Source organism: Rhincodon typus, chromosome 2 (genome assembly GCF_021869965.1).
Source record: "Rhincodon typus isolate 14 chromosome 2, sRhiTyp1.1, whole genome shotgun sequence".
Taxonomy (NCBI): Eukaryota; Metazoa; Chordata; class Chondrichthyes; order Orectolobiformes; family Rhincodontidae; genus Rhincodon; species Rhincodon typus.
Genome location: NC_063333.1, coordinates 111,618,588 through 111,644,140, shown reverse-complemented (window position 1 = coordinate 111,644,140; position 25,553 = coordinate 111,618,588). Strand labels below are relative to the sequence as shown.

At 40.4% G+C, this 25,553-nt stretch overlaps 2 protein-coding genes across 2 annotated transcripts in view; both read right to left on the bottom strand.

Annotated features, from left to right (window-relative positions):
* The window catches only part of LOC109927112 (glial cells missing transcription factor 2), a 1,179,481-nt gene that overhangs the window by 751,296 nt on the left and 402,632 nt on the right, over positions 1 to 25,553 (bottom strand). The gene's annotated exons all lie outside the window — the stretch shown is intronic.
* Positions 1 to 25,553, bottom strand: part of LOC125486561 (serine/threonine-protein kinase MAK-like) — a 221,916-nt gene that overhangs the window by 99,274 nt on the left and 97,089 nt on the right. Inside the window, 3 exon segments of the mRNA XM_048614462.1 lie at positions 3,239 to 3,550; positions 5,486 to 5,597; positions 5,599 to 5,651. Of these exon segments, the coding sequence (XP_048470419.1) occupies positions 3,239 to 3,550; positions 5,486 to 5,597; positions 5,599 to 5,651 (477 nt within the window).

Genomic DNA, 25,553 nt, shown 5'->3' with positions numbered 1-25,553 from the left:
TAGGTCTAATTAAAAATTTTACCCTTTCAAACCAATCAAAATAATTCAAACATTAACAGGCAAAGGATATTTTGAACAAAGAGGTAAGTTTCACTATAAACGTTCAATACAACAAAAATAAACTACACATAGACGCACTCACATTATTTCCTGTGTTGGGTTAAAGGAGGATATAGACAGTTTGGTCAGATGGAATTTAACCTTAAAGTATGAGGTAATGCACTTCAGAAGAAGTATTACAACAAGAGAGGGCGGCATGGTGGCTCAGTGGTTAGCACTGCTGCCTCACAGTGCCAGGGATCCGGGTTCAATTCCAGCCTCGGGTGACTGGCTGTATGGAGTTTGCACATTCTTCCCGTGTCTGCGTGGGTTTCCTCGTGGTGCTCCGGTTTCCTCCCACAGTCCAAAGATGTGCAGGCGAGGTGGATTGGCCATGCTAAATTGCCCATAGCGTTCAGGGGTGTGTAGGTTAAGGTGGGTTTTAGGGGGATGGGACTGAGTGGCATGCCCTGAGGGTTGATGTGGACTTGTTGGGCTGAAGGGCCTGTTTCCACCCTGTAGGGAATCTAATCTAAAAAAAAAAAAAAGTGTACTCAATGAATGGTAGGGCACTAGGAAACTCAGAGGAACAGGGGGATTTTGGAGTGCTTGTCTACACATTCCTGCAGGCAGCAGTACAGATGCCCATTTCTAAAGAAGGGTCCTGACCTGAAATGGCAGCTTTCCTGCTCGGCATGCTGTGTTCCTCCAGCTCTACACTGTTATCTCTGACTCCAGCATCGGCAGTTCTTACTCTGAGTACAGATTAATTGGTTAGTTAAGGCGGCATATGGGACACTTGCTTTTATCAGTGGAGGCATAGATTATAACAGCAGGGAGGTTATGTTGGAGGTGTAGAGAACTTTGGAATTCACAGAATCCTCAGTGTGGAAACGGGCCTTTCAGCCCAAAAAGTCCACACAGACCCTTGGAGCATCCTACCCAGACCCATCCCCTTATAACCCACCTAAGCTACACATCCCTGAACACTACGGGTAATTTAGCCTGGCCAATCCACCTAATCTGCACATCTTTGGACTGTGGAAAGAAACCGGAGTTCCTGGAGGAAACCCACGCAGACACCGGGAGAATGTACTAAATTCAAGTCAGAAAATAGTATAGATGACGTAAGAGAAGGGATGCACACTTCCTTGGTTGTTAGATACTAATGAATCACTAAAAAACATTACAAAATGAACTGTTGTCCTTTTCCACTGATGGTACTGATGCAGTGGCAACAGGACTGAACAACAGAACTTATGAAAAAAAATGTCTGAAGGATAACACACCTCGTAATACATTTGGAATATTGTGGTGATTAGTTTAACTGCAGGGCTCCTTTAACTTTCTTGCATACACATGTTAACATAAAAGTGCCAGCTTGTGTGCAGCATGTGAAAAGGATCTTTTAGGTTGCATCATAACATAGCTTTGAGGAAACACTGCTTGCAGCACATTGCTTGTTACTGAAAAGTAGATAAATATCTAAATATGGAAGATAGGAGCAGGAAGAGGCCATTTGGCCCTTCTGCTCCACCAATCATCACGATCATGGCTGATCGTCCAACTTAATAGCCTAATCCCGTTTTCTCCCCTTAACCTTTGATCCCATTCACCGCAAGTCTATATCTAGCCACATCTATAATACATCCAATGTTTTGGTGTCAACTACTTCCTGTGGTAATGAATTCCACAGGCGCACCACTCCTTGGGTGAAGAAATGTCTCCTCATCTCCATCCTAAATGGTCTACCCTGAATCGTCAGATGGTGACTGCTGGTTCTGGACACACCCGCCATTGGGAACATCCTCCTGCATCTATTCTGTCTAGTCCTGTTAGAATTTTATAAGTGTATATGAGATCTCCCCCCAACCCCTGCCTCATTTGTCTGAACTCCAGCAAAAACAATCCTAACCTAATCAATCTCTCCTTATATGTCAGTCTTGCCATCCTGGAATCAGTCTGGTAAACCTTCGTTGCACTCCTTCGAGAGCAAGAGCATCCTTCTCAGAAAAGGAGACCAAAACTGCACACAATATTCTAGGTGTGACCTCACCGAGGCCCTGTATAACTGCAAAAACACATCCCTGCTCCTGTACTTGAAACCTCTCACAATGAAGGCCAACATATCATTTGCCTTCTTTAACACCTGCACCTGCATGCTTACCTTCTGTGACTGGTGCCCAAGGACACCCAGATCCCGTTGCAGACTCCCCTCTCCCAATTTACAGCCATTTCAGATAGTAATCTGCCTTCTTGTTTTTGCTTCCAAAGTGAATAACCTCACATTTATTCAAATTATACTGCATTTGCCATTGATTTACCCATTTACCCAACCTGTCCAGATCATGCTGAAGGATCACTGCATTCTTGTCACAGTTCACCCTCCTATCCAACTTGGTATTGTCTTCAAACTTTGAGATGTTACATTTTGTTCCTTCATCCAAATCATTAATATATATTGTGAATAGCTGGGGTCCTAGCACTGATCCCTGTGGCACCCCACTAGTTACTGCCTGCCAATTTCAAAAGGATCTATTAATTCCTATTATTTGTTTCCTCTCTGCCAACCAGTTTTCTATCCATCTCAATATACTTCCCCAATCCTATGCACATTAGTTTTGCACAATAATCTCTTATGCGGGACTTTGTCAAACACTTTCTGAAAATCCTAATATATCACATCAACTGGTTCCCCTTTGTCAACTTTACTAGTTACATCTTCATAGAATTCCAACAGATTTATCAAGCATGATTTCCCCTTCATAAATCTATGCTGACTCTGTCTGATCCTGCCACTGCTTTCTAAATGCTCTGCTATAAGGTCCTTGATAATGAATTTGAGAATTTTCCCCACTACCGATGTTAGGTTTACTGGTCTATAATTCCCTGTTTTCTCTCTACATCTCTTTGAATATTGGAGTGACATTAGCTACCTCACAATCTGCAGGGACTGTTCCAGAATCTAGAGAGTCCTGGAAGGTGACCACCAATGCATCCACTGTTTCTAGAGAAAACTTCCTTAAGCACTCTGAAAGACTTGGGGATTTATCCACCTTCAATCCCACAAATTTTACCGACACCATTTCTCTACTAATACTCATCTCCCTCAATTTTTCCCTTTCACTAAATCTTGCAATCTTTTCATTAACATAGTTGGTCTTCCACAAGTCATGATGATAATGAGCTATCAAATTACCTGATAGGTGTTGTTAATGATGGGGGAGGAACGAATGGTTTGCTTGAATTTGAATGCCTCTTCTTGAGGTTTTTGGTTAACGGTCTGCAGCGGCATTTGTACCTGTTGAAATGTTTGATGAGTTCTGTTTAGCTGGGTCTGAGAAGAAAGCACAGGTTGAGCTGGAGACTGAGGCAGAGATTCATATTTTGGCAAATTTACTTGCTTGAGTTCTGTTGGCTGAATCATTTTGTTCTGTAACTGTGGCCGTTGCACATATTGCACTGGATAATCTAAAGATTGGCCAACTTGGAAATAAGGATAGCGTAGTGCCTAAAAGGGTACAAATTAAGGTTTAGAATTAATCTTAAAATCATTAGTAACAGAACAAACTAACGATCACGAAAGTAAAGATGATGAAGGCCCTTTGGCCCATCTAACTCAATGTCCCTCAAAATCTATGATGCTCCAATGTAACAGCATAAGTTACCATTTAAATAACTGCAAGAGAATGATTAGTTATGTTCTCTTGCATTAATTGACTAAGATTGCGATCACAGAGAGAAAAGAAATCTGTCATCATAGGTGGTTATGGAACATTATGTGGAGTTAATATTTGCTGTCTTTAATTAAATAAATAATGATTGCATTAAAGCAAATGAACTCTAAGTTATGTTCTACTATTTATAAACTTGGCTATATTAAAATAAAAATTATACCTTGAAAATTACTTCTGTCTAAGCCAGGAAAAGAGACAACATGACAAATAGAAATTAGTAGAAAGTAAACCTAAATAAGACATTACAGTCATAAAGATCGATTGCACAGATAAAGGCCTTTCAGTCCATCACATTTGTACTGGTCAAAAACAATCACCTAACTATTCTAATCCCATTTTCCAGAGCTTGGTCCATACCCTTGCATGCGTTGTATTTGCAAGTATACACCTAAATATTTCTTAAAGGTTGAGGGTTTCTGTTTGTACCACTCTTACACACAGTAAGTTCCAAATTCCCACAATCCTCTGGATGAAAACATGTTTCCTCACATCTTGTCTAAACCTTCTACCCCTTACCTTAAATCTAAGCCCCTGGTCACTGAAACCTCCAAAGCAAAAGGTTTCTTCCTGTCTACCTATTCTATGCATCTCAATCTTCTTTGCTCTAAGGAAAACACTCGTCTGTACAATCTCTCTTCATAACTGAAACACCCTGGCCCAGGCAACATCCTGGTGAATCTACTTTGCACCATCTCCAATGCTATCAAATTCCTCTGATAATTTGGATTCCAGAACTGCACACAATACTCTAGCTCTGGCTAACCAATGTTTTATATAGTTCAAGCATAACATTCCTGCCCTTAAACTCTATGCTTCAACTAAATAAGAAGAACTTGGTTTTACTTAAAAAGTGATAAATATTTGGAACATTTTTCTAAGTCAGGGAATAATAATAACAAAAACAGTTTTGTTGCTAAAAGGGGAGAGTTCCAGAAAAAAGGCTGGATCTTATTCTAAGGTGGTACAGGTTGTTTGTAGCTATTTTGATGCCTATGGAATTGGGGGTAAAGAAAGGAATTTTTGGAACACTTTTAAAACTTTGAATTGGCTGCCCTGCACCAGCCTTAAAAAGGATATACAAATTTAGCAGTGGGATCACCCAACTGCAAAAGGTCCAGCAAATATATCCTATAGCTAAAATCGGTGAACTAATTATCAATAATCCAGCATACTAATTGCTCCTATATAAATACAAGTGCCTTTTCTTACTGTCTTTTAAATGTAATCCACATGACTATACCACAATGAAAGATTTCTGAAATATACAACCGTACATACGACTGCTAATCTAATAAAAATTCGAGATGCAACATTTGAACTGTTTGCCAACTGCATTCTTAATGATTCACTGTATCCTATTAAAGCAGAAACTGGATTAATAATGCCCTCAGTCTGCTACTTATTTAAAGAATACTTGATGAAGGGAAAAGAAAACTATAAGGCTTTCAAATACCAGGTGATGTTACAACCAGTGATGTTTTGATATTTATTTGTACAGCAATCAGAATTATTCAAGAATGTCATTTAGATGCTACCTGATCTTAATACTTTCCTTTTTACAGCGCTGTGTATTGGTTCAACAACATGATAAGTATATGGAACCAAACTGTATGATTCTGGTGGGATGCCTAAGAAATGTGCAGCTCTAATTCAACAAATTGTGCTTAGGTATGCAGAATCATAAGATATTCACTCCTCTATTGACTTACTTGACTGGCATTTGGCGTTTTTTTGGGAACCCAATGAAGCATGTCTTTCATTAGTTGTATTGCTTCATTACTAGCATTGGGAATTAATGTCTTCAGATGTGTGGGTATACACTGGAAAACGGAAATTCATAGCAGCTGAAAGCTGATAACCTTCTGGCCAATCATTCTGTATGGTAAAAAGCAAAAGATAATTGTTATAAAGAAAACCTATTATAATGAGAAATTGTCACTGTGACACTAAATTTGGCTACATCTAAATTATATTCCATTGGTTATGGTATATTGGTAGACAATTCATATTGTTTATAATTTCAATATTTTAACAATTTTTTAAAACTAAGCAATGCTTTATTATCAACTGTCAATAATGGTAGATTGCCTCTACCATTTTTTGAATGCAGTTTAATTTTCACAAACGGCTAAATACTCTCATTTACTGTGCTTAAATTTGAGGAAGGCTGAAAACTCTGCAATTTAGCCACCTGCTTCTTCCCCTGGCAAATATTTGACAATTGAATTAGACAATTTATGAATTTCACATAATCAGAATGGTTACAGCATAGAAAGAGGCCAATTAGTCTAGTGTGTTTGTGATACTGTCTGAAGGGGCATTTCACCTAGTGCATCTCACCTGCCTTCTCACTATTGCCCGGACCATGCTTCCTTTTCAGATAATACAATTGCTGCTTTAATGCTTTGATTGCAAATGCCTCCACCACACTCAGGGGTAATAATTTCATGTTTTCAACCTTTGCTACAAGGACATGTTTCTTCAACAGTGGCACTGCTTCTTTTGCTAATTATCTTAAATCTGTGGCTTCTTGTTCTTGATCCTAATACCAATGGACCAGTTTTTCTCTACATACTCTCTAGACCTGACTCAGAATAATTCTAACAGTCTTCCTCTCAACCTCTTTTCATTAAAGAAAAACATTCCCAACGTCTCTAATCTATGTAACTGAGGTTTGTCATGCCTGAAACCATTTTTGTGAATCTTTTCTGTACCTTTTCTAATGCTTTTAGATCCTTTATATAGTGTAATACAAGTAACTGGACACAATACTCTTGAGGTTTGATAAATATTTAACATAGCTTCCATGCTTTTGTACTTTGACTCTGATACTGAAGCAATTACATTATATGCTTTATTAACCGCACTCAAATTTCAAATGATGTATGCAAATTTACACTTGGGTCTTTCTGCTCCTGCACCCCTCAAGAATTGTACCTTTTATATTCTTCTGATAAAAAAAATATTTCATACTAGTCTGTATTAAGTTTCACCTGCCATTTGTCTGTCCAGTCCACCAAACTGACAGTTTCACACTATCCTCTGCACAGTTCACAATATTTCCAAGATTTCTGTCATCTCAAATTTCGAAGTATTGCACTGCACACCTAGGTCCAGATTGTTAATATATATCAAGAGCAGGGCTAAGAGGAACCTCTAGGGAAATCCACCACAAAACTTCCTCCAGCTGAAAAATATTCATTAACCACTAATCTCTGTTCCCTTCAATTTTATACTCATGGTACTACTTCCCCTTCTATTCCATGAGCTACAACATTGGCCCACAAATCTGTTGTTTGGCACTTTATCAAGCACCTTTTAGAAATCCATGTACACCACTTTGAAGCATTGCCCTCATCAACTTTCTCTGTTATTTCATCAAAAGTTAGTCATATGATTTTCCCTTACCTAATTTATGGAGGTTTTCCTCAATTAATTTGCATGTTCTCAATTATTTATTTTGACTGCAGTACTGTTTCTAGAAACTTTCCTAGCACCAAAGTTAATTTGAATAGTTTGCAATTGCTGGGATAATCTTATCAGTATTTTTGAATAAGGCAAGACATTTGCAATCCTGCAGTCTTCTGCACCACCTTAGAGTGTAAGGAAAACTGGAAAATTATGACTAGTTCCTCCACAATTTCCATTCCCACTTCCCTCAGTAGTTTTGGATGTATCTCATCAAACCCCTGGTAAGTATGAAGAATCTCTTACTTGTAAATTTTAAACTTTGTCTGAATTGCTTTGTCTTTAGTATGTCTATGTAACACCTTCTTTCTTGGTAATGGCAGATACAGAGGGCAGAATCTTATCAGGATCTGAGCAACATGGACTATGAAGATATTTGTGGCAGAATTGGATGAGAAGTCTATTTAGGCCTGTTTCAATGTTGGGAACATCTTGTGCTATCTTTTACGCTTTTGCCAAGTGGTGAGCTAAGTTTCCTGCTAGGCAGGGGCTAGTTGCCAACTAAAGTGGATTATTGCTTGCAAAACACTTTGCTAATAATCCAAATCAGCTCATTAATATTTAGCTTCCTATCTTACGAAATGTGCCAAACAAGCTAGATATTGAGAACTCTCGACATGGAAATCAGAGCAGGTACCTAGTAAATTTAGTTCACCACTTGCTCCAAAAGGACCCCTATGTTGCTTAGAATCAATTAGCATTTCTGGGCATGATCCCCATGCACCAGCTGCACAAACCCATTGTTCATGGATATTGGCATTCAAAATTTGTCAACCGCTTACAACCATCATGGTATCTCTCTGATCTACATTCAGGCCACTAAGCAAATACAGACTTACAATGCAGGCATACCAGCAACTGGCATTGAAAGGGTGCAACAGGGACACTTTGAGAACAGAGACAGGCACTCAGCTCACCAGGATACATCTAAGGGCTACTTACTTGCTCTCTTTGTGGTTGCAACTCAGCACCTACCTGCATCCATGCCTTGCATACAGCCAAAGGCTATCAGTACCACCATAACGATGTGCTCTTTTGTGTAGACATATAACAGGTTATTTATCATGCCAGTCAGTAGGAATCTGTCTGGAGGAAATACCTTGATTCAGGGCATGCCGTGACATCAGGTTAATACCTACAGCACCTGCCTGTGACAAACACACTGAATGCATATTCAGCCAAACAGGTGGAAGCTGTTCCTCAGTACAGTCAGAAGTGTGGGGAATGACCACCATTCACAAGCTCAGTCTGCACATAGAAACATCATACAGCACTTCCTGTTCAAATTATTCTATAGACACTTCAACACTGGAGAGGCATTATGCTCAAACAGATGGAGGATGCTTGAACGTAGTAGGTGCCTCGCAGGGAGATTGGTGCCAAAAGAACATTGAAAATAAAACAAAAAGGAAAGCCAAAATTTGCACTAATTTTGAACTGTGTTATTTTGTCAGAAGGATCATGGCTGTCAAAGATACAGGAAGGAGATCTGATTGTCATCTGGTTATCGTCCCATTATCAAATTACTAAAAGTTCAGAGAATAGAATCGCAGTTTTAAAAATTAAACTAATATTCCTCAGAGCCTGCTGGTAGCTATTTGCATTGATTGGTGTCTTCAGAAATCAAGCAAGATACGATCTGTGTTATGACAGACTATGCAGACTGCTTTAAGTGGTCTAGCCAGTTACATCTTTCTCATTTTTCTTTTGATTTATCTTTTAACTGTGTCTGTTTGTCGGCCTGTCTTAGTGAGAGTGGGGGCTAGAATTAAGGGAGATCAGGTTTAAATCATAAACATTAATCATATTATCTTGGTGTTTAACTTGCTCTTTTAAAGCTATTGTATTACTGATAAGTTGTCAATTATTTTGTTAAACCTATAAACCTCCTTTGGTGTCTGGCATTTGTTATTCAAAAAATCTGGTTTAGAACCATTGGGGCAATTTTCAGGGTCATTGAGTATTTTAATTTTGCTGTGTTGTGAATACAGGGATAGGGACGCTGATTTGATTTGGCTATCTGTCTCCATGTTGTAACATAACGGGGCTCGAGGCCAAAATCTTGAAACATAGACAATGTAGGCCTGGAATTGAATTTAGTGGATATCTGACACCAAGTTTGTATACCGATTTAAGATGGCACTGGAAATTGTCCACGATTTTTTGAAGGTCAGAAGTTTCAGTTGCAGGGTTCAACTGGCTGGCAGACAGGAAATGAAGTTGCCGAAGTAAGCAAAAAAGGCAGTCATTATAGATTTATTGATGCAAAAGTTGGATGTTGTGAAAATAAAGAGGCTAAGTCATCTAGGTTGCACAATGGATGCAGCAATGAAGCTTGGGTTGCAGACAAGGCAATTGAAATTGAGTGGGAATTCTAAAGGAATTAGAACTTAAAAAATTGGAATTCCAAAATGCAGAAAAAAAGAGACAGACAGGGAGGAAAAACAAAAAGAGAATTTAAATTATGAATATTTCACCTTAAGTCAACTAAACCAGAAGTTTGAGAAAGTTTGGAAGAGGAAAGTTCTAGTCATAATCCACAGTTTAGTTCGGAAATGTTTAAGTTAGTGTGGGCTTTGCTGAAATTTGAGGAGAAGTATGTGGGAGCATGTTTCTTGTCAATTCAGAAGATAGCAACTCAAATGAGGTGACCAAAAGCAGACTGGACACTGCCTATGCAAAGCAAATTAATTAGTAAAGAACATGAAATTTATGCATTCATGTCGGAGGAATTTTCTATGCCGGGGTGAAAAAGGCTACTCTAAGCATGTAAGAGTTGGTTCCAGAAGCATAAAGCAGGAGGCTTTGGAACTTACAGAAACAGCCTGAATAAAACTTATACTGAGTTTGAGAGAGTGAAACAAAATAATTTTGATTGGTTGATAAGGACATTAAAGGCTGAGAATACCTACAATGCTCAAAGATAAATTGTTCATAGATCATAGAATCCCTATAGTGTGGAAACAGGCCTTTTGGCCCAACAAGTCCACACTGCCCCTCAGACCATCCCACCCAGACCCATCCGTCATAACTCACCTAATCTACGCATCCCTGAACACTGAGCAATTTAGCATGGCCAATCCACCTAAACTGCATATCTTTGGACTGTGGGAGGAAACTGGAGCACCTGGAGGAAACCCACACAGATGGTTGCTCAAGAGTGGAATTGAACCCAGGTCCCTGGTGCTGTGAGGCAGCAGTGCTAACCACTGAGCCACCGTGCTGCCCCAAAGAATTTAAAACTTCACTACCTTCTGTAATCAGAACCCATGCCAAAGACCAAAGGGTGTCAATGGAAAGACAAGCAGCTATAATGGCTGATGATTATGAACTGATCCATAAATCTTTTTCCACAACCATCAGATGTTTAAGCAAAATAAGAAGTGGGAGAGTGAAAGGAAGGCAGGTAGCCAGCAAAGATAATGGACATTAGGGAAAGCCCAAGAACTCTTCCTCAGATTAAGAAAGGGTTGAGGTGAAGTTTGGAAGATTAAAAGTTTCTATTGTATTCTATTGGGACTTACAGGAGTTAGTAAATTTAGAGAAGAAACTGAAACAATGATACTGGGAGCAGCACAGTGGCTCAGTGGTTAGCACTGCTGCCTCAGTGCCAGGAGCCCAGGTTTGATTCTCCCCTCAGGCAACTGTGTGTGGAGTTTGCACATTCTCCCCGTGTTTGCATGGGTTTCCTTCAGGCGCTTGGTTTCCTCCCACAATCCAAAGATGTACAGGCTAGGTGGATTGGCCATGTGAAATTGCCCATAGTGTTCAGGGATGTGTAGATTAGGTGGGTTATAAGGGAATGGGTCTGGGTGGGATGCTCTGAGGGTCAGTATGGACCTGTTGGGACAAAGGACCTGTTTTCCATACTGTAGGGATTCTATGATTCTAAAAACTGGGTTGTAACTCTAATTACAACAAAAAGACTGGAGGTGAATTCTGTCTTTGGTAAAAACAATACACAAGGTGGATGAAAAGTATGCAGAATTTTTGTAGAAAAGGAAGGTGATTCCTTTTTCTTCAGAAACAGATAGATAAAACTATGAATATTCTAAGTGATACGGGGCACGAGAATAATGTTTACTGGAGAAAAGCTTAGTTTTCCTTCCAGAGAGTTCGATGGGAGCTAAGGTATTAATAAATGTGATTGATTAAATTTTGATTATATGAAGTAAAACTGCAAAGTGATTTATTATCAGGAGAAGTAATTTTCAGAGCAGTAATTACATATTGAGAGAGTAGACTTACTTCTGAATAATGATTTGGCGGGACAAAATGTCCTAACTTTGTCTATAATTAGAGTGTCAAAAGGAGGGCCAAGAAACAAAACAATTATAGGATCATGTTCCAGGTATTTTCCCCTTATGTGTAGTGATTAGAAGTAATAGTTAAAAATCCACCAGTAAAAGTTGATGTGACACCACAAACAAATGAAAGGGTAGCTGAAACTTTCCTAAGAGGTGAAGATAATCTAGGTGGAGCGTTTGGAATGTCATTTTGAACTGAAACACAAAATTAAACAAACTAACAGTCAACTCATACTGAGGCAGAGGCTATTCCCTTAAGGACAATCAGAACTAAGTTGGTAGTGGGAAATTATTGGAGAAGATTCTTAGAGATGGGATTTACTCACATTTGGAAACACCCCCATCTACCTACTCTCCCTTAAAAATTTTCAGGAAATCTGCTTCCACCAGCATTTCAGGATGAGAATTTCAAGGACTCACTTGTGTCTGAAAAGTAAAACAAAATTGCCCCTGTTTCAAAATGGACGACCCTTGACTTTAAATTGTGATTCTAGTTCCAGATTCTCCCATAAGAGGAGACATTTTCTCCCCATCTAATGTATCGAACATAACATATCCCTCAGTATCTTATATCAAGTCGGTCTTTAGTCTTCCAAACTCCAGATGGTACTAGCACAGCTTGTCCCTTCCTCTTAAGGCAACCTATTAATTTCTGATAAGGGTCTAGGCCCGAAAATGTCAGCCTCTCTGCTCCTATGCTGCTGCTTGGCCTGCTGTGTTCATCCAGCCCTGCACCTTGTTGTCTCGGATTCTCCAGCATCTGCAGTTCCTACTATCTGATTCTATTAATTCCAAGTATCTCTCTGGTAAACCTTCTTTGAACCAAGTCAAATGCAAGTACAGTATATGTCCTCATAATTAAGATGACTAATACTGTGCACAGTACTCTGAATATGGTCTCACCATGCTGTTTAACTAATCGAAGAGATTGTAGGAGATCATTACTGGGGTGCAATGGGTCTTTGATGAAGTTGGCTGCCATTCTGCTGCAGCAAACCATGTAAATAGAGTCCATGGATGGAAGGTTGGCTTCCGTGATGGCCTGGACTGTGCACACTACCTTGTGGTTTTTTTATGGTCCTGGGCACAGCAGTTGCCATTTCAGGCTGTTATGTACCCGTACAGTATGCTTTCAATGGTTCATCTGTAGAAGTTGGTGAGGGACCTTTTGGACATACCAAATTTTCTAAGCCACCTGAGGAAGAGGAGGCATTGTTCTGCCTTCTTGACTGTCGCATTTACGTAGGAAGTCCACGACAGGTCGTCGTCACTCCGATGCTCTTCACTCTCTCAACCTTAGTTCTACTCAATGTAGATGGGGGTGTGTTCTTCCCCCTTTATTTCTGAAGTCGATGATCAGTTCTTTAGTTTTAGTCGACAACATTCCCAGGATCCCACCGTGAACTGTACAAGTAACTCCAAGCCCTGATTTGGCTTTCTAAAATGGAACACTTTGCATCTATCCAAATTAAACTCCATCTTCCACTCCTCGGCCCAACGGTGTATCTGATCAACATCACATTATACTCTAAGAAAACCTTCATCACTGTACACTACACCACCAATTTTGGTGTCATCTGCAAACTTACTAATCATTCCTCCTTTATCCAAATCATTTATGTAAATGACAAAAAGCCGTGGACCCAGCAGTGATCCTTGCAACGCAGCGCTGGTCACAGGCCTCCAGTCTAAAAAACAATTTTCTACCACACCTTCTGTTTCCTACCTTCATTGTAAGGAAAAGCCAGGGAACTATAGACCAGTGAGCCTGACGTCAGTGGTGGGTAATCTGTTGGAGTGGATTCTGATGGACAGAAGTTAAGTTGCTCAAGGAGTGGGCGAGGTTCAATCTATTGGGTCCATCCATAGAAACTAATGGGAAAAAGGCATGGTAGAGGGAGGGATGAGGAACTGTTGTGGAAAAGAGAGTCAGGAACACATTCTTTCATGGCTGTGGACTGGAAGGGGAAGAGGGATGACAATTATGAAGCGGGTGGAAATGTGCTTGTAAGGGGGGGCAGGAGGGGAGAAATACTGTGAAGCATAGATGGATAGGGATCATAACATCATAGATGTCTACAAAACAAAAAAAAAAGTGCTCTTTGGCCCATTGAGTCTGTGCCAGTCAAAAACAAGCACCTAACTATTTAAAACCCATTTTCCATGGGCACTTGGCCCATTGCCTTGTCTGCCTTGGCATCATAATTTCTTAAATGTTATGTTATGTAAACTTAAATGTTTAAATATTTCTTAAATGCTTCTTTCATGCTTGCAGGCAGATAATTCCAGATTCCTACCACCCTCTCAATGAAAATATTTTTTCTCACATCTCCTCTAAACCTCCTGACCCTTACCTTAAGGTTATGCCTCCTTGTCACTGACCTCAGGGATGATAGGAGTAAAAGATAGCTATGGTAGTGAGAGAAGTAGGGAATTAAATAGAAATATCCAGCAATGAATCCAAAATGTAAGATTCATAAGTTGACCATCCAGCAATCAGATTGGAAAACAAGGTGTTAAAAGGTTAGAGGACATAGTTTTCTGAAGGATAAAGTACAATCAAGTGACTGACAAAGTTCATTTTAAAAAATTACAAACAGATAATATAGCAATAAGTCAGGAAAAATGATTTTGACTGTTTATGATGAAGATTGAGTTGAACAAGTTGGACATGCAAGATTCGTCACAGAGTTTAACTTGCTAAAAGGATATTGGCAAGTTTCACTAACTTAGAAAGTTAAAGAAGTATCAGCTTTTGTGATATGGGGTGGATATCATCATGGCAAAGTTGCAGCATTTGAAATTAAAAGGCAACAATAACATTTCAATGACTAACTAATTAAGTGACTAATGGATTGTATAATTCTATCACCTGCACCGACAATATGGTTGTTTATGGCCAAACCTGAGAAGAGAATTTACAGCACTTAACTGAACTGTTCGATCAGCTGTAAAAGTATAGGCTATTTTGGACTTACCCATGTATAGGACAAAACTCAATTTTATATTATGTTGACATAAGTGGATTCCACTGCAAATTTGTTCTGAACTTCAGCAATATCATCTTGAGCAAACTTGTTAAAAAAAGAGAACATTTGAATGCACATAAGTGTGTTAAAGTGTCTTTCAAAATTTAAAAGTGGGGCTGACAAATGTATGAATTTTAGCTTGCTGAATTAGGAGATTCAAATTGTCTTATTTATCCCAGTGACATGGGTGTGGGGCTGTTTTACTACAAGATGATGAGATGGAGATTGAACAATCTCCAAGGTTTTTTTATTATTTTTTTTATTTGTTTTCAAAGAAATTGACTGTATGCCAATTTAGAGGCAGCACAACGGCCTAGGGACCCAGGCTCGATTTGAGCCTTGGGCAACTGTATACGTGGAGTTTACAAGTTCGCCTCCGGGTGGCTTTCCTCTGGGTGCTTCAGATTCCTCCCACAGTCCAAAGAAGTCAAGTGAGGTGCACTGGCCATAATAAATTGTCTGCAGTATCTGGGGATGTGCAAGTTATGTATATTATTTATGTATATTATCCATTATAAATGTGGGATTATGAGGACCAGGTAGAGGGCTGGGTTTGGGTGGGATATTTTTCACAGGATCAGTGCAGACTTGATGAGCTGCATGGCCTCTTTCCACACTTCAGGGATTCGATGATTCGATGATTCTATGTCAATAAAAATATTCAACCATTAAAGAAGAAAAGTTGTTAGAATCTTGAACAATTTGGGCAATGGCTGAAAAGTGGAAGAATTGTATGAGAAGTACACCAATGATTATTTTGGCATTGGAAGCAATTCCCTGCATCTTTTGTTTATATTCTGGCGTGAAGGCAAAACCCTCACTAGGGAGCGGCAAGTTGTTGTATGTAGGAAAACATTGCTTGTTAGTGACCTTATTATCTGTACATCCTTCCTTATTAATATGCAGCTTCTCATCTTACCACCTGCCATGAGCAAACTAGACAAAGAATTCTTGACATGAAAGCCAGTGCAGGTACTGGGTGACTCCAACTCACAAAGTTCCATATTACCCACCATGCAACAGCTTCTTAAGGTATAATCCATGTGCACCAACCATACCTTCTCCTTGCCTATTGGTGTGGACTGGAGGTGAGGTGCCAGCATGGTCTGGGTTGGAAGACTATTGTTCTGAACTTTAATTTCTGCAATGCTGGACATTTTATTTCTCTATTTTCTAGGATCTTATAACTAAAGCAGTACCTAGGTATCTTTGTAACTAAGAGGTGCTATAAGTGGCGCCATATAAACTTTTCACTACTGAGTGTGTGTGACAATAAGGGCTAATTCTAATTCTAAGGAGCCTTCCTGCTCCTCTGATGGTGCTTGGCCTGCTGTATTCATCCAGCTCTACACCTTGTTATCTCTAATTCTAAGTCCAGATAGGAGAAAGAACCAGCAAGTGTGTAATGTTAAACGTGTTGAAAAAATATTATGACAGTTCCTTCCCGTCTACCCTATCTACACCCCTCGTAATTTTATGTGGTAAGACAAGCTGCTTAATTGTGACTGCACTAATAGGCATGGCATAACAAGACAAGGCTTGTGGGGAGAATGAGCTGAGTGGAGGAGAGATCGAGCCCTCAAGGTGTGCAAGCCTTATGTGGAAAGCGCAGCATGGAGTGTCCGCAGGCTCACGGCTAAAGAAGGACAGTAATGCTGAACAGGGCAGCATAGTGGCTGGGTGGTTAGCACTGCTGCCTCACAGCACCAGGGACCCAGGTTTGATTCCACCCTCAGACAACTGTCTGTGTTGAGTTTGTGTGTTCTCCCTGTGTCTGCATGGGTTTCCTCCCACAGTCCAAAGATGTGCAGGCTAAGTAGATTAGATATACTAAATTGCCCATAGTGTAGAGGGATGTGTAAATTAGGTGGGTTATAGGGGAAATGGGTCTGGGAAGAGATACTGAGGGTCAGTATGGACTTGTTGGGCCAAAGGGCCTGTTTCCACACTGTAGGGGTTCTACAATCTATTTCTTTACCTTCCTACTTTATACTAAGAACCATAATGTTGAACTTTTAACTTGTTTCTTTATTTTTCTGCTTTGTGCCTAAGATTTTGTACCTAATATTGTGCTGGGTATAGAGACTTTGCGCACTTTTCACTGTACTCCTATATCCCTGCACTTGAGTATGTGTGGAAATAAAAGTTAATTTCAAAATTTTCTATTGGCAATCTCTAACTCCACTTGGAGATTTTCTTAGAGTCTCCATGCTATGGGCTCAGTATTTTTTTAAAGGGTTAATGGCTTTTGTCTTCTTTTCTAGTTCACAGTCCTGCCCCACAGCTTGTTACCAGCTTCTAAGTTATTTCCTTTGCAGTGATGAGCTTGCCTTTTTGCTGTTTCCATAGCTACTGTTATGTTAGTGGCTCAGCTACTGACTGGTAGTTCTCTTAAAAAGTGGTAATGCTTTAAAAACGTGGTAAACTCATTTATTTTGCTTGAAAGTGTTAGAGTCATACAGCACAGAAACAGACCCTTCAGTTCAACTTGTCTATGCTGACCAGGTTTCCCAAACTTGAACTAGTCCAATTTGTCTGCATTTGGCCCATAATCCCTCCAAACCTTTCCTATTCATGTACCTATCCAAATGGCTTTTAAATATTGTAACTGACTGAAATCATACATTAATCCTATCATGTTGCAGAATACCACATCTAGCAGGCCTGTTTGTTGGTCAGCTCCAGCACATGCTATTCAAAAAAGCTATTCAGAAGACATTCTAAGAATTAAGAATCACATCTCAGCTACTTTTACCCACCTTACCTATCTACTTTGCCTATGTTGAAGCTACCCATGACTGAAGGTAACAAAATAGCTGTGGTTTCCAGCTGACATAAAATGGCTTGAGAATTTAGGTGAACAAAACAGTTTCCTCAGTCAGAATTGTGGCCTTTATGCCTATTTATGGAGCTGCAGGAGAAACAGGGAAGATACTAAATGAATATTTTTCATCAGTGTTTACTGTGGAGAAGAACATTGAAGATATAGAATGTGGGGAAATAAATAGACATCTTGAAAAGTGTCTGTATTAGAGGTGGTGGTGCTGGAAACATTTTAATAAAAAAGTGGATAAATCCCCAGGACCTGATCAGGGGTAACCCTGAACTCCATGGGAAGCTAGAGGGCTCCTTGTTGAGCTATTTGTATCATCGATAGCCATAGATGAGGTGAGGGAAGAGAAGACTGGAGGTTGGCTAACATGGTGCCACTATTCAAGAAACATGGTAAGGAAAAGCCAGGCAACTCTAGACCAGTGAGCCAGACATCTGTGGTGAGCAAATTGTTACAGGAAATACTGAGGGACAGGATTTACATGAATTTGGCAAGGCAAGGACTGATTAAGGATAATCAGCATGGCTTAGTGCATGAGAAATTGTGTTTCACTAACCTGATAGAGTTTTTTGACAAAGTAATGAAGAGATTGAGGGCAGAGCAGTGAATGTGATCCACATGGATTTCAGTAAGCTGCTGACAAGTTTCTTCATAGTAGACTGGTTAAAAAAAGTTAGAATACAGAACATATGGAATAAAGGGAGAATTAGCCATTTGGATACAGAACTGACTCGAAGATAGAAGATACAGGGTGGTGGAGGGTTGCTTTTCAGACCGAAGGCAAGTGACCAGTAGTGTGCCATAAGGATCAGTGCTAGGTCTACTGCTTTTTAATAATTTATACAAATGATTTGGATGTGAACATAGGAGGTATGCTTAGTAAGTTTGCAAATGACACCAAAATTGGAGGTGCAGTGTACAGTGAAGGTTACCTCAGTACATGGGGATCTTGATCAGATGGGCAAATTGAGTTTAATTTAGATAAATGTGAGGTGTTGCATTTTGGATAGGCAAATCAGGACAGGACTTAGACACTTAATGGTAAAGTCCTGGTGAGTGTTGCTAAACAAAGACCTTGGAGTGCAGGTTTAAAGTTCCTTGAAAATCAAGTCACAGGTAGACAGGATAGTGAAGACAGTGTTTGGCATGCTTGCCTTTATTGGTCAGTACATAGAGTACAGGAATTGGAGATCATATTGCAGCTGTACAAGACATTGGTTTGGCTACTTCTGGAATATTATGTGCAATTCTGGTCTCCCTGCTTTACAAAGGATGGTGAGAAACTTGAAAGGGTTCAGAAAAGATCTACAAAAAGGATCAAAAAGAAAAGTTGCTGGAAAAGCTCTGCAGGTCTGGCAGCATCTGTGAAGAGAAATCAGAACATTTGGGGTCTGGTTACCCTTCCTCAGAACTGATACTAGCTAGGAAAATGTCAGATTATATGCAGAGACAGGGTAGGGAGTAAATGATATGTGGGGTTACAAATGAAAGATGGTTGGATAGACAAAGGAGTGGATAACAATCTGGCTAGGAGAGTGAATAGCTGTTAATGGAGACTGTTAGTGGCTAACAATAGGTAGTGTGTAATGGCAGATTGTGATAACAAGGCCTGGTGGGTGGGGTTAAGGACTAGGTCATGGAGTTCAGGCTGTAAAATCATTGGACTAGAGTCCAGAGAGCTGCAGGGTCCCCAAGTGGAAAATGAGATGTTGTTCCATCTTGCACTAAGCTTCACTGGAACACTGCCAAGCCCGAGAGATGTTGGTCGGGGAACAGAGGGGTGTGTTGAAGTGGCTGGTATCTGGAAGCTTAGGGTCTGTTTTGCAGGCAGAGCATAGATGTTCTGTGATGCAGTCATCTAGTCCACACTTCATTCCCTCAATGTAGAGGAGACCACATTGTGAGCAACAAATTTAGTCATCTAAATGGTGTGAAGTGCAGGTAAAATGCTGCCTCACCTGGAAGATATGTTTGGGCCCTTGGAAGCCGAGGAGGGAGGAGGTAAATGGGCAAGTGTTACACCTTCCACAGTTGTAGAGGAAGATGCCATGGGGCTGTTGAGTGTGAAGGAAGAGCAGATCAGGGTATCCCAAAGGCAACAGTTTCTGCAGAAGGCAGTCAAGGGAGGGGAGGGGAATGTGTCCAGCAATGGCATCACTGGAGGCTGTGGAAATGGTGGCTGATCTTCTGGATGTGGATACTGGTAAGGGCAACCCTATGGTTGTTGCGGAAGTATGGGAGATGGGTTGGACCTGGTTGAGGGCCCTGTCGACAAGAGTGCTGGAGAATCCTTGGCTGAGGAAAAGGTGGATATTTGAGGCTCCTGAGTCGATGTTATCCTTGTCTAAACAAATGCGACAGATGGAGGAACTGGGAGAATTAGAAGATTTACAAGGATGTTGCTGGGGTAGGAGGGTTTCAGCTATAGGGACAGCTGAATAGGCTGGGGCTATTTTTCCTGGAGCAGAGGCTAAGGGGCAACCTTAGAGGTTTATAAAATTACAAGGGGCAATGGATACAGCAAATGGACAGTGTCTCTTCCCTGGGGTGGGGGAGGGGAAAGTCCAAAACTAGAGGGCATAGGTTTAAAGATGAGGGGAAGATTTAAAAGGGATGCAAGGGGCAACTTTTTCCATACAGAGGGTTGTGCATGTATGGAATGATCTGTAAAAGGAAGTGGAGGCTAGTATAATTACAACATTTAGAAAGTATCTGAATGGGTGTATGAATAGGAAGGGTTTAGAGGGACACAAGCCAAATGGGACTAGAGACTTATCTAGGATACCTGGTCAGCCTGGATGAATTGGACTGAAGGGTCTGTTTCTGTGCTGTACATCTCTACGACTATGACATTAGACACTTATCTGGCTAATGGGAATCAAGGGGATTTTAGTGATAGAAGCAAAGGAATGTAGATGTGGAGACATGCCCTAAGGGAATCTGGGATGGAAACCTTTTAGGAAGTCTGTTTAAAATTTGTTGTTACTTAGCAGGGAAAGGGCAGAAACTGGACCAACATTAAGATCTTTAAAGTTTTGGCAAAGATCTGCAGCTCAGGTTGTTGACTTGTTAATCTGGCTGGTCCTCATTCAGATGTTTCATCACCATGCTAGATGAAATCAGTGGAGCCTCTGCTGAAGTGATGTTATCCTATTCTACTTGGAATTTATACCATCTGGTTCATTATGGTGAGTAGTGTCATTTCAGTTTTGATCTGTACAGGTTTGTATTTGTAGTCTAATTCTGTTTATTGATTGTGTCATGGGTAGAGAACCATGCCTGCAGGAATTCCTGTGCATGTCTATGTTTGGCTTGGGCTACTAAGGTTACCTTGTTCCAGTTAAGCTGATAGCTCTCTGTCTGAGTGTACCAATATTAAAGGAGATTGTCTCACTTTTGCTGCTAGTTGATGCTTATAGTCTGATGGTTAGTTTCCTTCTTGTCTGATGTATTGTTTGTGGCAGTTGCTGCATGATATTTCATAAACCATGTTGGTTCTGATTTTGTGGGAATGGGGTTTTTAATCCTAGTAAGGGTTTGTTGTATTATTGAGTTGTCTATTATTTTGATCATGTGTTCACAGGACTGAATGTGTAGGTCAGAGGGAATGTGGCTAACTGTTGCATGCAATCATTGTAACAGTGTGTCTTAGACCTCTAACTCTGTTGGTAAGGTGCTCCAAATACAAAGAAAACCATGTGTTGCTGAATATAGGACTCAATTCCTAAAATCTGTCCAGCAGCCTACAAGATTAAAAGTCCATGCTTGACAAATTTTTGCATCATTAACAAAACCACACCTCCACTTTTTTTAAAGTTTGTTGTTCCTGCTGTGGAGGGATTCAAACTCAGGTCCACAGAATGTATTTCCAGGTCTCTGAATTAACAGTCTAGTGATAACAGCACTAGGCCATTGCCTCCCTTGTACTATCTGGTCTAGTCAGCATTGGTAATTTGATATTTATTGTTTTCACTTTGCCCTTGACCATTCTTTGACTTGCTATATCTTTCAAAATTTGATCCCTTGCCCTTATTCAGTTTAAAACATTCCCTGCTTTCTTAGCTGTGCAGTTAAGATGATCAGCCTCAAAGTTCAAGTGGAGCATTTCCCATTACAATAGATCAAATCTGTAAGATGCTTAATCCAGAGAGCAGTTCATTAGTACCAAGCAGTTGAGAAAACTATGGTTACTAGACAGGTCAGAAGAAAAAAGGCAAGTTACATGCATTTAAAACTCTATACAGGGCACAGAAACTGTACCTTCACTGTTCAGTCTGAAAAACAGGTAGGGAGACAGTGACATTGATTATGTGAAGGCAGAATTTTCCATTTTAAACAAGTGTTGAGTCATACAACAGAAACAGGTCCTTTGCCTTACCATGTCTAAGCTGACTAAATCAAACAGTACTAATCCCATTTCCTGCATTTAATACATAGTCAACTATGCTCTGTCATTTTAAGTGCTCACCCAGGTGCTTCTTGGGCATTGCAAAAGTACCTACCTCTACCACCCCCTCAGGCAGCCTGTTCCATATTTCCATCACCCTGTGAAAAAAGTGTTTCCTCAGATCCTCGAAGACACTTTCTCTTCACCTTAAGTTTAAGCCTTCTGGTCTTAGACATCTCCCTCTTCTCCACATACCTCAATTTTGTATGTTAATCCAAATTCCTCCCTGCCCCAGGGAAACCAAACCCAGGATATCCAGTCTCTGATAACTAAGAAATTCCATTTGTGTTACCATTGTGGCATATCTCCTCTACACATCCTTCTGATAGGATAATGACCACTACAGCACAGTATTCCATATCTAGCCTAACTGATGCTCTACAAAGTTGACAAGATTTTGCTGTTCCTATATTTTAGGCCTTAGGTAATGAAGACAAGTATCCTGTATGCCATCTTCAGCCTATTGCCTTCTGCTGACACCCTCAGGGATCTATGGAATCTGAACTGAAAACAAGAGGGCTGGAGATCACATCAGGTCAGGCAGCATCTATGGACAGAAAACAAACTAACATGGAGCCTAGATGACTCTTCAAAGCTGAAGTTGATTAGAGGGTTATTGTGATTAAAGTCCTCTGACCATGATGTACCACAGGGATTGGTGCTGGACCTTGCTGTTATGTACCTTAATGACTTGGATATGAATGTAGAAGGTATAATTAGCAAGTTTACAGATGGCTTGAAAATTGGTGTAGTTGATAGCAAGGAAGATGGTCTCAGGCTACATACTGTCTGACTTGATCAGCTGGTAAATTGGGCAGAGCAGTGGCAAATGGAATTTAATCTTGTTAAGTATGAGATGATTCATTTTGATGGGTTTTTAAATTGAACTCAGTTCAAAAGGCTGCAGAAAATGAGATGTTGCTTTTCAAGCTTGCACTGAGGCTCACTGGAACACTGCAGCATGCTTGTGACAGAAGTGTTGACATGGAAACATGGTGGTGTTGAAGTGTCAGGCAAATGGAACGGCAAGGTACAAATGTTCTGCAAAAAAGTCACTCAGCTCATGTTTTGCCTACCCAGTGTAGTGGGGACCACACTGAACAGTGAATACAGCAGACTAGTTTAAATGATATACATTTAAATCACTGCTTCACCTGGAAGGCATGTTTGGGGCCTTGGGTGGTGAGGGAGGAGATAAGCATGTAGGTATTACACCTTTCTGCAATTGGTATGCCAAATAGTGTAGACATGAGAATCTTGGAAGTAGTTCAGGGATGTTGATCCTAATGCAGTATCAGAGGTAGAGATTCTTCAAATGGAAGCAATAAGACTGGTTTGACAAGTTTGACCAAGAGACAGCTAAAATAGGTGATTTGCACAATGCTGAGCCTCCATATCAGATAGGAAAAGCCAGGCACCATTCAGCAAAGCATATGTTGCTAGTCAAACAGAAGAATCAGGCTGTAAAGCTGAAGAAAGCTGCTGATAAACAAGACCTGGAGATGAAAGAGGTTAAGATTAAGACAACCATTAAAGTTGCCTGTAGCCCCAAAAACTAATAGAAGGGCATCATTCCTCTTGAGAGAAACAGCTTAAAAGGATCTGGTCCAAGACAGTTAAATTTCTGTGCCAACTTCTGAAGTGAGAATCCAATCTCATGCCATTGAATCATCCACCCAGCACTGTCTTTGATCTGTCTCAGATTGAACTAAAACCATGAAACTGAGCCAACTGAAATAGGAGCAACTATTGGGCTATTTGGCCCATTGAGTCTTCTGCCATTCGATCATGGCTGAAAATATCAACCCCATTCTCTTGTACTCTCCCTATAACCTTTGATCCCCTTATCAAGAACCTAACTGTCTTAAGTGTACAGAATGACCTAGCTTCTAGAGTCTGTGGAAGTGAATTCTGTAGATTCATCACTCCCTTGCTGAAGAAGCTTCTTATCTGTTGAAGGGTCTTCCTTTACTCTAATGCCGCACCTTTGTGTCCTAGTCTCTCCTAGAACATCCACTATCCAGGCCTTTCAGTATTCTGAAAGTTTCATGTTACCTCAACCATTAAGCCTTTCATTCCTGGGATCAATCTCTTGAACCTCCTCTGGACCTGCTCCAGGACCAGTACATCATTCCTGAGATAAGGGCCCAAAACTGCACAATACTCCAAATGTGGCCTTATAAAGCCACAGATGTACATCCCTTGTTTATGTTCTAGTCTGCTCAAAATAAGTGCCAATACTGCATTTGCCTTCCTAACTATTAACTCATCCTGCAAGTTCCTTAAGAGAATCCTGGACTAGTATGCTAAGTGCCTGTGCACTTCAGAATTTTCTGACCAGTTAGAAGAGTCTATGCCTCTATTCTTCCTACCATAGTTCATGACCTCACCTTCCCATTTGTACTCCATCTGCCACTTCTTTGCCCACTAAATCCTCTTGTAGCTTCCCTGCCTCATTACCCATCTCCACCTATTTTTGTATCATCTGCAATCTTAGCCAGAACACCCTCAGTTCTTTCATCTAGATCATTAAGTGTACAAGTGAAAAGTTGTGCCCAGCACTGATCCTTGCAGAACTCCACTGTCATTGGCAAGTATCCCAAGAAAGGCCCTTCTATCACCACTGCTTTCTGCCAGACAGCTAATCTATCTGTGCTAGTACCTTGCCAGTAACACCATGGACTCTTCTTACTCATGAGAAGTTCACTAGCCTATTTGGCTATATGGAATTTGCTCCAAGCCAAACACTACTTGGAGAAAGATTAGGGTATCCAGGGCAAAATCCACTCTGGGCTTGTTTTAGCCAGAGAGCCTCAGTTGTTCCATTGATTAAATCAAGCTGATTGAGTCCTGAGGATACAAGTGGTTAGGTAACAAGGACAGCACACATGAGACTTTGTCCTTCTCACCAATTAACTGACTTAGTAAATGCACCTCATGATGATATTGACTAGAATGACCACTATATAGACAAATTCATCCATCATACATTTAGTATTCACATTTTCCTAGGTGATCAATTCTGAAATGATCCAGGTGGTCAAAACCCAGCATCCATTAAAATCATATTTCAACTAAAATTGTAATTGAGTCATATTCTCAGCATGGAAACAGACCCTACAGTCCAAGCCAAACAATCCCAAACTAAACTAGTCCTACCTGCCTGCTCCTGGCCCATATCTCTGCAAACATTTCCCATTTGTGTACTTACCCAAATATCTTTTAGAATATTGTAACTGTGCCCACATCTACCACATTCTCAGAGTTCATTCCACAAGTACAAAAGAAAACAAAAATTACAGCACAGGAACAGGCCCTTTAGCCCTCCAAGCCTATGCCGATCCAGATCCTCTATCTAAACCTGTTGCCTATTTTCTAAGGATCTGTATCCCTCTGCTCCCTACCCATTCATGTATCTGTCTAGATACATCTTAAAATGACTATCATGCCTGCCTCTACCACCTCTGCTGGCAACATGTTCCAGACACCCACCACCCTCTGCATAAAGAACTTTCCACACATCTCCCTTTTAAAAACTTTTCCCATCTCACCTTGAAATACTGAGCCCTAGTAATGGAGTCCCCCACTCTGGGAAAAAGGCTCTTGCTATCCACCCTGTCTATACCTCATGATTTTGTAGGCCTCAAATCAGGTCCCCCCTCAACCTGTCTTTCTAATGTAATCGTAATCTAC